This window comes from Camellia sinensis, chromosome 13 (assembly GCF_055761805.1).
Source record: "Camellia sinensis isolate YWXY chromosome 13, ASM5576180v1, whole genome shotgun sequence".
Lineage (NCBI taxonomy): Eukaryota > Viridiplantae > Streptophyta > Magnoliopsida > Ericales > Theaceae > Camellia > Camellia sinensis.
The window spans coordinates 87,094,677-87,109,011 of NC_138973.1; the positions used below are offsets into that span (position 1 = coordinate 87,094,677).

A 14,335-nucleotide genomic window follows, 5' to 3' on the forward strand; every position below is an offset into this window, starting at 1 on the left:
ATTATTAAAATTATTTAAAAAATAATAATAAATAATTAAGAGAAAAAAAAAATTACATGTCATTATCAACTTCAAGCTTGACGCAAAACTTGAAGTTATAATAAGTTAAAAGCATCAATCCTCCAACTTCTCAACAATTAGGTTTTCAATTTATCAATTTATTTTTGCCTAACAAGCTATAAAAAATTGCACTAAACACTACTTTTAAAAATAAGAAATAAAAACAACCCATAAGCTAACACAACACCATGGCAGCATTTTTAGTTATTCTTTAGCCTTAAGAAGAACAGGAAAGAGAGAATAGACATTTCATTAATTTGACATTGTTTTGCACTTCAAAATTCAATATTTGTCAACTTTCAACTTCTATACCCACCAATACTCCAAATACAGAACCAGAACCAACATGCTTTGACCAACACAGTTTTACACCACTAGAGAGAGAGAGAGAGAGAGAGAGAGAGAGAGCACAACTCACAAAGATATTTTAGAAGCAATTGGAAAGCCGCCAAGACGACTCATATATAAATGCAACTCAGTTACAAACAATGCAGCCAGGAGCTAGCATATCTTTGTCACATTCTTGAAGAGACGACTTCAACGGAATGGCAGAACAAAGGATTCTGTGAAGTCGCCACTTCCCCAATCAGCAAACAAGACCAATTGAAACCATACTGTTTCAGTCAGTCACAAGTACTGTCTATGTATCCTTGCTCGATTCTCTTCCCACCACAGTCTCGCATGTATCTCCCCAAACTTTTCTCGACTGCACGACAGATGCGCATAATAGAGGGGTAAAAACCCAATTCAGCTCAAGACAATACAAATACAGAATTCATTCATTTCAAAAAAGAGTAATTGGAAGTATTTTTAATTTTACCATTTTCATAATTTTCTACTTTCATTACAAACGCCGTATAAACTACGAAATTTCAAATCCATTATTAAATTTCTTCTAATTAATGCGTGGAAAATGCTATACAAAAACAGATTTCTTACCAATTGGCTCTGATATCATAGATCATCTTCTACTATTCTGTATTTTTAACACAACATGGATACATTATGACCCATTAGAAAAGGTAGCTGTCTGATCAAATGGTTGCATCTTTACCCAGTACCAATTAATGTAAAAACATGGGTGGCCCTTTTTTTTCCACTGATATCGCATCTAACCAGAGAAAGAGTTTGATAATTTTAACTATTATGCTATCCGTTGCCACTGGTATGATGATGATCAGATAGCAATGAATGGGACTGGTCAGATATGCAGGTAGCAAATTCACCAGCTCTAAGAATACAGGTTACTATGTTTCTTCCACCTTAGTTTGAGGCTGAAAATACGCACCTAAATTGTTCTACCATATGAAGCAGTAAAGAAAAATCATAGACATAATGTTCATTTGCTACCATATAGCCTAAACAATGTTGGCAATGTCATTTATTGTTGGGTTGTGTTGGCATCCCACATCAGTTGCGAACAATGTCCAAGATGGACTTATACGACAGCCCAGAACACAACTCCATTGTGGAGGTGCTTTTTGGGTTGGAACCCAAAGGGACAAATCCGTGAGGCTGGCTATTAAGTGGGGATCGTAGGGGACAATAATCTTAGGTTGGGGTTAGGCTGCATGTCTAACATGGTATCAAAGCCAAGGCCGTGCATGCACGGAGCTGAGGATGTTGGCATCCCATGTCAGTTGTGGCAATGTCCAGCACTCCATACTACAGCTAATACAAGGTATTCCCACCCATTTAAGGGAATTGATGAAGAGTTGATAGACAAAACTAACCTGAATCTGACACGTCTGAGTTCCCTTTTGCCGCCAGGCAGTGCTCTGATGGTAATGTAAACCCCTGGTTCATCCTGTTCAACCCATTCAGCCTCTAGATCACTGGCAGTGCTGATGGATAGCTCTCCAGAGCGATCTGCCTCCCTTGATGAGCTAGTCCTTATGGAGGCATCTACTGATGATGTTTCTGTCTTAGCTCCACTAATGCTTGAGAGTTTTGGGGTTGAGGTCAGACCAGAGTCATAGTTGTAGCGAGATTGCATTGGGTGGTGATCAAGTGAATCTGAGGATGAGTATCCCATTCCAGTTCCCAAAGGACGGTACATGGTGCGAGGTAGCCGTTCTCTAGTCAGTGGCGGTGTAATAGGGCTGTCCTCAACGGACTCCAATTTTGAAATCTGGCAAAGGCAGGAAAATGACATTATTGGCATGGGATTTTTATTTTTATTTTTATTATTAGTATTAGTATTAGTATTAGTATTTTATTTTTATTTAACTTTTTCAATTTACACTCATAAGTTCCGACACCTTAAAAGGAAATGGGGATAATGTGTAACCACTTTATATTCAATGGTCCACGGTTAAGCACATAGCTCACCTCATCTTCAGATCTGGGAGGAGTTGGAAGCGGGAAAGCTTGACGGTTTAACCTCTGAACGTTATAGAGTTCCATTACCCTGTCATAGTTCTCTGTCCACCACCTTTGAGCTTGCCATTTGTTGAACATTTCTCGGCTAATCAACGGATATAAACTTGCAATTAAAATTCTTGAATAAGTTTGTCAAAACAATGCATAAGAAATGGTAAATAACTTGGGGAATTGTCAACATGACCTTCACTGTGCATGTTAAAAAAATTATCAAACTCATGAGAAATTAGATTTTATTCGTGACACATTATAAATAGGAACCACATGCTTATTGCTTAAGTCCTCAAGGCCCAAACCCATCATGAAGAGGTGCTCTTAAGCATTATACTAGGTAATCTATTACGAAATTGTTATTATAAGTGTAGCCACTAAATTGGGCCTACCGAAGCTTTATTGACAAAAAGCGGTGCTCCCTCATAAAGGCTTTTGAAAAGCCAATACTGCCTTTAGTGCATGGAATATAATAAGTTTCATTGACTACATAGTGGGCATCTAATTCCTTAAAAAAATAGCAACAATCAATCAGTAGCTTAATTCTGTTACGTAAGCAAACAACATAATTGAATAACTAAAATCATTTTTAACGGGTACATGTCTTCACATACACTCATCCAAGAGGTGAAGATAAGACGATTAACTATGCAAATTTTCTTCTTAATTCAAGAAAAATGCACTTTTGTAGTTGCAATTTAGGTTTTCCATTACCAGAACAATGTAATCATATCGGAATTGTGTTCTTTGTCCTAGCAAACAAGAATGTGAAAGCTCCATAGCCATGTCACTTGTTCTATTTCCATAGTGACAGACAAAGTAGGTACATGGTATATTCAAAGTTTGCTACTTTATACTAGTGAACAAAAATGTGAAAGCTTCACAGCCCAGTTCCTTGTTAGTGACAAAAAAAAAAAAATGCACATATACGAATTAGTCCTTGGTTATTTACAAATAAAATGACAACAAATAGCCACAAGGAGACAAGCCAAGGAATTAAGCGTGACGAAGATTAAAAAGGAAGGGTAGACCAATCCCCGACAAGACAACAACACTTTGTAAAAGCTTCTTCAGCACAATCAAACCAGGCCCACTAACAAGTTATGATGAGTTCTCCTTTAGGACTTTCAAAAAGAAACCCATTTAGGATTGCTTTTCCATAGTGGTGGGTTGAAATTACCGTCAGCTCAGAATTTTTTTGGAAATTAACAGCGGTTTCTAAGGCCCTGTTTGGGTGGAACACCTAATACAGTGATGATAGGCTAGGATTCAAAATCAAGTGCAAATCTAACTATTAAACAAAAAGATAACTCCGAAAGCAATAAAAAAGTTTGCATTTTTGTTTTACGAGTGCGTATTTCTTTACAATAATATTATCTTCAAAAATTATGAAAAAATAAATCTACTATATGTTGTTCAGCTGTTAAAAGTTGCAGTCGATGAACCCCCGCAAGCCTACTTGCAATACAAAAAAAAATTAAAAAAATTAAAAAAAAAATAAAAACTGGAGAGATCAATTTTTCATTACAACCAAACAACACTAATTGTATCCTCAGGTTGTAAGAGCATCTCCAATGCACTAGGCATATATTACTTGTTAGTTAAAATACCTAGTGTGATTCATTTTTTTCAATTCCAATGCACTAGGCATATGATTAGGCATTTTGGCTCAACTCATATTCACTAGCTACATGTAGCTAGCCTTCAACGCTAGGCAAAATGTATTCAATCATTAGGATCATTTCCCTCCATCTTCGTTGTTGACGTGGCATTCTATAAAATTAATAGTATTTGGATAAATAGCTAAAATAAAGAGCATGGTTGGAGTAAAAACATAAAACAGTTGATAGGCAAAATAAAATATATACTTTATAGTAATATTTAGATAGGTAAAATGCCTACTACCGTTGGAGATGCTCTAAGGGCACAGTTTGATTAACAATTAATGAGACATTCCAAACTAGAACTTGGAAGGCATTTTTACCACTTACCGATCCAAAAAAAAAAAAGCAATCAAATTATTTCGAAAATGCTAAGAAAATACCATTCAAGAATAGCAAGAAACACAAATTCCCTTTGACAACAGAACCAAGAAAATGAATATTCGATCATAGCCAAACAACGACCATGGCATAAAAGAAAATACCTCCTATTTGTAAACATGTTTTTATCATAACAAATATAAAAAAAACAACCATCCAAACTTTTTGTCAGCACTCAATCAATTGGGAATACAATGCACTAAGGGGCATTTTCGTCATTGGAAAAAGTTGCAAGTGATATTGACTTGTGAATTTTTAAATGGGAATGGATTCACTACAGTTGGAACTTGGAAGAAGTTGTGCTGGGCTTGATGAGCCGTCAAAGGCCTACTTGGTAATCAAACCATTAGTTTGTATGAAAAAAATCAAATTATTCGGATATTAGTAACTACATTAGATGACAATTGTTTTTAAAAAAACAAAAACACAAGATAAATATAATTTTAAAAATAGACAATTTATTTTTTTAAGACAAATATTATCTAATCATGTGGCTATGATTATCCGACCATATTGATTTACATAAATATTCTAATCAACTGACTACTCCCTCCGTCCCAAAATATTAGTCCCTTTTGGGGAATCTAACTTTTTTTGGTAGTACACTTATTGCATTTGAAAAAAGTTCGTTTTCCAAAATTACCCTTTTGATAGTACATTTTTTGAGAATATCAATGTCATAATTGTACTTTTTAAATTGTTTATTAATTTAAAAGAAGGGCAAAATAGGAAATTTACATTATTTTTGTACTTGATTTATAAAGAGGGACTAATATTTTGGGACAATGAAAAATGGAATAAGGGACTAATATTTTGGGACGGAGGGAGTATGTAATATAAACAGTTTAAATTAGCGAGATATGTATACCAAGGCCCAATAACGCATCTCCAATTGGATGCACAACTCTAAATCCATTCAATTTTAAATAGACCCAATAAATAGCTCTTTACATATGTAAAGTACATAATTGCTTGAAATTTAAAGCATGTATTTAAAAGCTCCTTATCAATTAAAATACCCAGAATAGTTAATTCCAAAAAATAATGAAAAATAAAAATGTTGAAGCAAATAAATAGCCACCTACTGACTAAAATAAAACTTAAATTAAAGCCTATTGTTAAACATGTTAAGACTCAGAATATTTAATTCCAAAAAAATAAAGAAAAAAAAAATATTGAAGCAAATAAATAGCCACCTACCAACGAAAACAACCCTTGAAATTAAAGTTAAGTTTGGCAACTCAAAAATAATTCATTTTTTTATCTTTTTTTATCACTTGTCTATTTTTCTATACATATTTTCATAAAAAAATAAAAAATACATTTATTTAAGTCATCCCAAACAACCCTTAAACCTAATTCAATTGTTAAGGCACGTCTGAAGAGTAACAAATAAGCAAATCAGGACCGTCCAAACCAAATCAGAGAGAACAGTCAAATGAAATGAAAGTACCTGAACCGAATACGCTTGAGATCGTTGCCGCCACGTGGCATCGAAACAAAGGTGATGAGAACTCCTGGCTCCACCTGAGCGACCCACTCAGTCGGCTCGTTTTCCTCCACGAACACGATCGGGTCGACCCGGCGCCCGCTAGCCGACGCCGGCGTCCCCTCGCCGCTCGAGATTCCTTTGAGCCTCGCCTCCATCTCCTTCCCCCACTGCCTCGACGCCGTGGAACTGGAGTTCGAGCTCGCCGTCCTCCGGTACCGGAATCTCTCCGACGCCGACGACTCCACGTAGCCTTTGTTGTATCGCTGCTGCTGCTGAATCGTCGTCGTACACGGATTGCAGTTCCGGTACGCCCCCGATGCCTTCAATGCCATGTCCTTGATCTGCAAAACCAAACACTAAACCCTAATAATTCACGCGCACACACATATAGAGAGAGAGAAAACAGAGCATTCATTCATTCCCCTAATTCACTTGATATGCATGTGCGTGTGTGTATATATATATATATAGAGAGAGAGAGAGAGAGCTGAATTGCCTGAGAAGTGAGAGATTTGATGGCAAGCTTGGTATTTGGAGTGGCATGGGAGTTGATTTGTTGAGGTTGATTGAGGGATTCATCGCCGGGCTGCTTCGAACTGGCTACGCATGTCAGCATTCTCGATTCTCCAGTTGCTGATATATAAACGTATATATGTGTGTGTGTATATATATATATATATATAGAGAGAGAGAGAGAGAGTTTGGGAAGCTAACTGAGTGATGTGAATTAGGAGTTCACAAGCTCGTTCGAAACTCCTGCAACATCATCATCGCCGTCATCAGATACACCATTAGCACAATGCTTTGTTTTATATATATATATATATATACACGTAGATATAGAAATGTATGAATGTATAGAAATTAAAGAATTGTAAGGAATGAGAAGAGACCTGTGAAATGGAATGGAAGGGAAGGAGGGAAATGAGTCGTTTGTGGGCTGGTTGGAGAGAGCTTGGAAGCACAGATAACGAGACATCTGAGTGCCCGTGCTCAGCCACTTTTAATGCCCCTCCTTAAATTACGCCATCTCATATAGATTCCTCATATTAATTACTCTATGCTTTTTTTTATTTTTTGAAGTTAATAACTATCTGTCCCACAAATTAAAAATAAAAAAATCTTGTAACAATTGGTACTAGAGCATATCAAAAAAAACAATCTTTAGATTTTTATAATTAGCAATTTTGTTTAATAAAAAAAAATGTTATAATTTTATTCGCTCTTTTATTTTATTGAGTTAGTGAGTGTTTAAATATAAATTCAACCTGAATTGTGTCTATGTAAAGGAGTTAGTACTGACATTCTGTATCTTGAGTATTTCTTATTTGTCACTTCGCTGACTATATACGGGAATTAATCGGTTATTTATGCACTCGAGCAATGAAGTGAATCATCCAATATCTCTGTCTACAAACTAAATTTTTGAGATATATGTTTCGCCGCTCGAACAGTAGATATTGCGTTCTAAAGGTTGGCCTATATGTTTGCAGCACCCTTTACTCACACCGCTCAAGCGGTAAAATGTGAGCTCGAGCAGTTTTCACGACTCTATTTAGTATAAAAGTACACTATTCGTAATTTTTAAGGATGAACCCGTCTAGATTCTCAGAGATGAGTGAAATACAAAGTGTTTTATATTGAAGGGTGGTTTATATGAGATTCCTTGATGTATAGAATGTGATCGATTAATCAACGAACTACATATTAATAAACACCAAGTATTGATTTTGTTTGTTTATTCACAAAAAGATAGAGGTGTTCATCAGTGGATTCCGAAAAACTTAGGCCTGAAACTTTAGTGGATTTCGGAATAGGAATGGCAACGAGTTAGGGATCACACTCCTCGTCCCCAATCCATGATGGTAAAAATTTCCTCATTCCTAGTCCCGGCCCCGATCCCCGACGGGGAACCTATCACAGTCTCTATCCCCAACTCCGATCCCCGACGGGGAACCTATCACAGTCTCCGTCCCCACCCCCTAACAGGGATCAGATTTCCCTGATCCTGAAAATTTCCCGAACCAAAAAAAACAAAAACCCAAATAACAGCAGCAAGTTAGCAACAGCAACGATTCAACAACAACATCATTAACAACAATATCATCAAACAACATCAACAACAACATCATCAACATCACAAAGAGAGAGAGATCTAAGTTGAGAGAGAGAGAGAGAGAGAGAGAGATCGCGAGAGAGAGATAGTTGAAAACTCTAATCATACACACCATAGATCCATGCACATCATAATCTCCACTGTTAGAGAGAGAGATGAGAAACTCTGTCTGTTAGAGAGAGAGAGAGGACACACATCGCTAATGGTTTGATACCAAGCCATAACAGGATTTGGCGGCACGACGGGCATGAAGAGTGAGATCCAAGCCACATGAGGCAAATCAGAGACTTTGTGGCCCCGCTGAGTTTGGCATTGACGATCGAGATCTGAGTTTGTAGATATGAGTTAAACGATGATGGGAGAACGGAGAGAAGAACAGCGGAGGAGGATGGAGGCTTTTAGAGAAAGAGAGAAACCGAGAGAGAGATAAGAGGGCGTGTGAGTGAATTGTGTCTGTGTTTTTAGGGTTTGGTATATATATATATATATATATAGAGAGAGAGAGAGAGAGGGGTATGATACTAATTTCACTTCCCAAAGAAACGGGAACAGGGCCGGGATTGGGGCCAAGGTCAGGGTTGGGATCGGGCTCGGGGCTGTGAAAGTTATCCCCATCCCCGGCTCAAAACTGATCAAGGATTGAATTTCGAATACCATCCTTGTCCCCACGAGGATATTTTTTGAGGAAAAACCATTCTACATTGGCAATGTGGATTTAACGTTAGGCAAAGCAATTCCGAGGTGAATAAGGTAGTGGAAGAGGCACATCGAATTTGGTTCAATTCAATTTGGCGCGTGGATTTACTAAGTAATTTAGGGTACTCGTGTGTAGTTATTTTTTGTCTTTTTAATGAATTGTTTTGTGACTTTGGCCTGTGATTTTTTATCACAATTAAAGCTGCTTCAATTGTGATTTTTTCTATATTAAATCATTGTGCTAATTTGTTATTAATTGTTTGATTGGAATTGATATTCACCATTTAAAATTGAAATATAATCACAAATCAATATTTCGAGGGTTTCTAAATTTTTCAATTTTGAACAAAAATATTTTTAAAATGATAAAAGAATTACTGAAATTATTATGAAAATGGTTAAAAAAGTCTTGTTTTGTCTATTTATTTATTAAGTATATATAAATCAGTTATATTAAAATAAAAGTAAACAACATACCGTTGAGAGGGAAAATAAATAAATAAACAGACCTTAAAAGACCAAATTTATATTTATGCTTTTGTAGGCAAGAAAAAATAAAATAACCAAAAAATGAATTTTGAGAAGATGGAAACAGTACTGATGGAATTATGATATATGTGATATAAATCATATAATTCAAAATTTGTCTTGCTTTTTATTTTTTAAAATGCTTCTAATTTTTTTTTTTAAACTACTACAATTTCACACCAATTTTAGTTCAATTCCTAATCATTAAATTATTTAAAAATTTAAATATACATGTATACAAATAGAGAAATATTATTTATAAAGAAAATATATGGAGAGAAATTCTCAAATCAAGGTGCGTGTGACTCATGTGAAATATACCCTTAGGTGAGAGCTCTCACACAATGTACCTATGAAAATGAGTCTACCTTCATATGAGAGTTTTTTGGCACAAATTGTTTTGTACATGTGTATCTATACTTCTATATTTATACTATATATTAAGTAAAAGAGAGTTTTTAATTCTAAATCTTGTGAAAGTTTCAATCTCTGAATCTAAATTTTTTGATTTTTTAATTTAAAAAAAAAATCTTAGCATTTATTAACTTCTCTCAACTCCCAAGTCTTACCCTCATAATAACACTTTAATGCATTAAGAACATCTAATCTCTCAATCTAAATTTCCTAATTTTTTGATTAAAAAAAAAATTTAGCATTTATTAACTTCTCCCAACTCCCAAGTTTTACCCTTATAATAACACTTTAATGCATTAAGAACAAGTATAAAAAAATTCTTTGAAATCCAACACATATAAATTTTTTGAAAGTCCCAACACATATGATTATTATCCCTCATAATAACACTTTAATACATTAAGAACAAGTATAAAAAATATTTATTAAAAAGTCCAACACATATGATTATTATCAAAATATTAAACTTTAATATAATATATAATAAGAAAAAAGACATTTAATTCATTGAAAAATCCAACACATGTGATTATTATCAAAATATTAAACTTTAATATAATATAAAAAAGGAAAAAAAAGAAGACATTTAAAAAAAATTAAAAATCACAATTCACATATATAGATAATTGTAAACACAATAAAATAGGAGGGCATTCATGTCTACACGTTTTTTTTGTAAGATCTCCTCCATTATAATAAGATAGCACTTTATTTCTCTCATCTTATATATATATATATATATATATACACTTACTATATATTAAGTAAAATGGAGTTTTTAACTCCAAAGCCTGTGGGAGTTTCGATATCCCAATCAGAATTTTCTAAATTTTTTATTAAAAAAAAAAAAACTCAGCATTTATTGATTTGGTCAAAATTCTCTAATCAGTATTTATTAACTTTTTTCAATCCACATGCCTTTCCACATGTCTACATTTATTGATTTGGTCAAAATCTCCTGATCAATATTTAAAATTCCCTCATATAAATAATTGTAGATACAATTTGTGTATAGTTACTACAATACCCTTTTCAACTTCTCTCATACATTATAGTTAGTGATAAGATTGTTAAATCATTTTTATAAAAAATCTTAAAAAATATAATTTATATATTAAAAAATTTAAAATAAATATAAATATCTATAATTATTCTGTGCATAGCATGGGTGATAAGCTAGTATGTATATTTATATGAGCTTCACTTTGGCTCGAAGGGAAAGAGAGCGAGTGAATGACAAATGTATTGATCATTTTGGAGGTTTTCGTTTTAGCTTTTTAGTTTCTCTTTTTATCATTTTCACATTCAAAAAGTGGTCCAAATATGCTTCACTTTTTACCGGCAACCGGAACTTCACCGGGCGTATCTGTAGGGTTTGTTTGTCGATACTTTTTGCTGGGTTGGTTGATCGTAAGCATTCGAGGCAACTGTTCATTTGAAAAGTTATCTTTTGGGCCTGAGGGATATATTCTCACTTCTCACCCAAATTTTCATACAACCCAACAAACAACCTCAAGTTCGCAAAGCCCAATAAACTTTTATTTGTTTTGTTTTTGGGTGTAATGAACTTGATTATTGCTTGCTTTGGAATTGTTTTTAGATTGATTTTATGAAAAAAGAGTGGGAGTTCTAAATAGAACTACCACCAATGATGTGACAGTGGGTCTCACCCACTACCACAGTATGTATTGTGTCTGTTTTTTTTTTTTTTTTTTGCTTTGTCACCTCATTAGTGGTGGATTTAGAGCCATTAAATTAGTGGTCTAGCACTACTGTAATTTTATATAGGTCTTGTATCAACACCAAGTGTCTATGATACACAAGAAAAAAATATTTTAATAAATTTTGAAAGTACTACTCAATTTTAATTACTAATACACTTTTTAATATTTTCATCTATTTTCAAGACACTTTCACATCAATCATAATATTAAATAATGTCTTAGAGCACTCTTTAATACCCCCATCAGTTAGTAAAAATAATATGTAAGATTTGTTAATTTGTATAATGTATTTTATTCTAAGACAAAGAAGTTATACAAAATAGTACAAACATACAAATATCAAGAATTATAGTGCTCATATATGTGGCACTTGACTTATTCTTGTAATGTTATTTTAGTAATTGTATAGGTATATTTAGAGTCAAAAAAACTTAATTTTTGGACTAATTTAACCTGGAAAAAAAAAACAAAATAGATAATTTTTAAGCTACCATAATGCAGTCAACCCATAATCATCGTAAATTTATTGCATATTTCATAAATTAACAGAACAAAGATTGTTGTTGAGTTGGTACAAATTGAGATTAGTGCATTCACACCATAAAATCATGTTTCTTGTATGGATTGAATGCATCATTTGTCAAAGAGTGTGAAATTCATGGTTATTAATGTAATGCTCCAAATAATATAGAAATTATATTAAACCTAGTCCAAATTATATAAGATATATAGGATATGTCATCTATTAAGTTTGTCTTAATAAGGTTTTTAATATAGGATCTAGATAGAAAGAAAGGAATAAATATGTACAAATATTGATGTTATCGGAATTGAATGTATATATTGTTCCATAAGTTGATATGTATTGACTTATCCCCAAATTTAGTAATTTTATATATTTGATATTTTGCTATGTGGGAATCATAATCACTCTTTACTCATCTTAATTTGAGGAACTGTTGTTATCTTTCTCAATGGTAATGATAAAGACGACAAACACATTACACACGTCGACTTAGTGAATAGTATCTACTAATTCAATTCCTATATATATGACAAAAAAAATCATTTTCACTCAACCTGCCATAAAAAGAAAACATATGTTTTCATCCGCATAGGGAACTTTGGAAACACTAATATCATACGTTTAATTTGATGAGTATCAACAAATACGAATCGGTCCAAGCTCACAAACTCAGTCCAAGCCTAAGGCTAAAGGGAAGACAATTAGGCCAAGTTTGGGAAGACTAAATAAGTGCACTTTTTGTCTTTTTGGACTAAAAAATTGAGGTTGAAAATATAGATGTTTGGGTTAACTTTTTGACTTTTTATTGAAAAATGTGTAATAAAAAATTGTAAAAATTGATTTGTAGGGAAAAATTTGAATTGGGAGTTGTGCAGCCGTAATTGTTGATTTTTGGTGAATAATGTTAACTTTTTAACTTTTTGAGTAACTTTTTGACTTTTTGACTTTTTTGGGAGTACCCAAACTTAGCCTTAGTCCACATACACATCTACAAATTCACATAGGCTGATTAGATAGAAGAATCTTGACTTCCAGTTGACCAATTAACTAGGTCGATTGAAAACGACTATGATTCATATCAATTGGAGATGACCTAAAAAAAAAGTGCGTGACCAACCGCCATCGCTATACTCAATACAGCGTACAATGTGGACCTGTAGAGAACATGTCATGTACCTTACCTACCTCCTTGCAACCTATATCTGCAGTTTGAGGTAGAAGGGACATGAACTTGCAATTCAGATATTGTTACACCTGGTCCAAGGAGTAAAACGGACATCAATATGCAATTCAGGTATTGTTGTGCATGCTCCAAGAAAAGTACGCTACATGGTGACTTGTGAGAGAAAAAAAGACATTGGAGACACACACCTACTTTACGTTGAGAGTTCTATCTGGATATATCCATTAACATGTGAAGGGGGCACAATTACTTATGCCTATTTATATGAAACCTCATTGGAGTGGACGAAGGTCCCCACTTCGTACTTAAGCCTATTTGTATGGAACCTCGTTGGATTGGATGAAGGTTCCCACTCCATACTCAAGCCTATTTGTATGGAACCTCGTTGGATTAGATGAAGGTCCTCACTCCCTACTCAAGCCTATTTGTATGGAGCCTCGTTGGACTGAACGAAGGCCCCCACTCCGTACTCAAGCCTATTTGTATGGAGCCTCGTTGGACTGGACGAAGATCCCCACTTCGAAGTGGGCTCTCTCTCTCTCTACTCTATGATGGGCCGAGCTAAGGGATCAGTCTTGGCCCACTCCCCACTGCGAAAAAGGGGAAAACCACGGGCCTGGCCCTAGCACCACTCCCCACTCCGAACAAGGAAAGACCATGGGCCTGGCCCTAGCACCACTCTCCACTCCGAAGGCTCCCACTCCACGACACATGAGTACTAACAGATCAATCAATACCATGTAAATTAAAAGGCACGTGCTGCTCGAGAATGATGGAACTTGCTTCCCTCTATTAAGGGATGTGCTACCATCACGGCTAAGGACCATGCGGAAAACGAGGGAGCTTGATGAATAAGTCATACGATCCTTATAAAAAGTAACCTTACTCTCCTTGAAAGGGGCGATCTCTTAACTCTAGAAACACACTGATTTTCTCTATCTTGTCTCTACCAAACTCCGGTACTGACTCGACCGTCGGAGGGGTTTTTGACCAACCCCCAGTCAGACAGCCTAACTATTTGTTCCTTGTGCAGGCTCTCACCCATCGGTGCACCAAGATTCGTCCACAAAGTTCCATCTTATTCTATTGCGAAAACTGGTCCACACAACATGTACACTCCAGTTACGTTATTATCATATTTTCTTATAGTCTAGTAACTTTAAAATAAAAATAACAATAAT

The 14,335-nt window shown here is 34.7% G+C and overlaps 1 protein-coding gene across 1 annotated transcript; it reads right to left on the bottom strand.

Moving 5' to 3' along the window:
* Positions 1-294: 294 nt before the first annotated feature.
* On the bottom strand, positions 295-7,027 carry BRXL4 (BREVIS RADIX-like 4). The gene is made up of 6 exons (XM_028218467.2): positions 6,861-7,027; positions 6,464-6,723; positions 5,929-6,308; positions 2,392-2,527; positions 1,794-2,191; positions 295-766 (listed from the first exon to the last, which is right to left on the bottom strand). Exons 2-6 carry the CDS (start codon positions 6,581-6,583, stop codon positions 688-690), a joined length of 1,113 nt encoding a protein of 370 aa, XP_028074268.1. The 5' UTR covers positions 6,584-6,723; positions 6,861-7,027; the 3' UTR covers positions 295-687.
* Between the last annotated feature and the right edge of the window lie 7,308 nt (positions 7,028-14,335).

Bases quoted from the DNA above. Each gene is read 5' to 3' on its own strand.
- BRXL4 (XM_028218467.2), bottom strand. From the start codon at position 6,583: ATGCTGACATGCGTAGCCAGTTCGAAGCAGCCCGGCGATGAATCCCTC. The intron at 2,528-5,928 runs GTACTTTCATTT...TCCGTTGATTAG, and splicing joins CTCAAGCGTATTCGGTTCAG to CCGAGAAATGTTCAACAAAT. The intron at 2,192-2,391 runs GTGAGCTATGTG...TGCCTTTGCCAG, and splicing joins CTCCCAGATCTGAAGATGAG to ATTTCAAAATTGGAGTCCGT.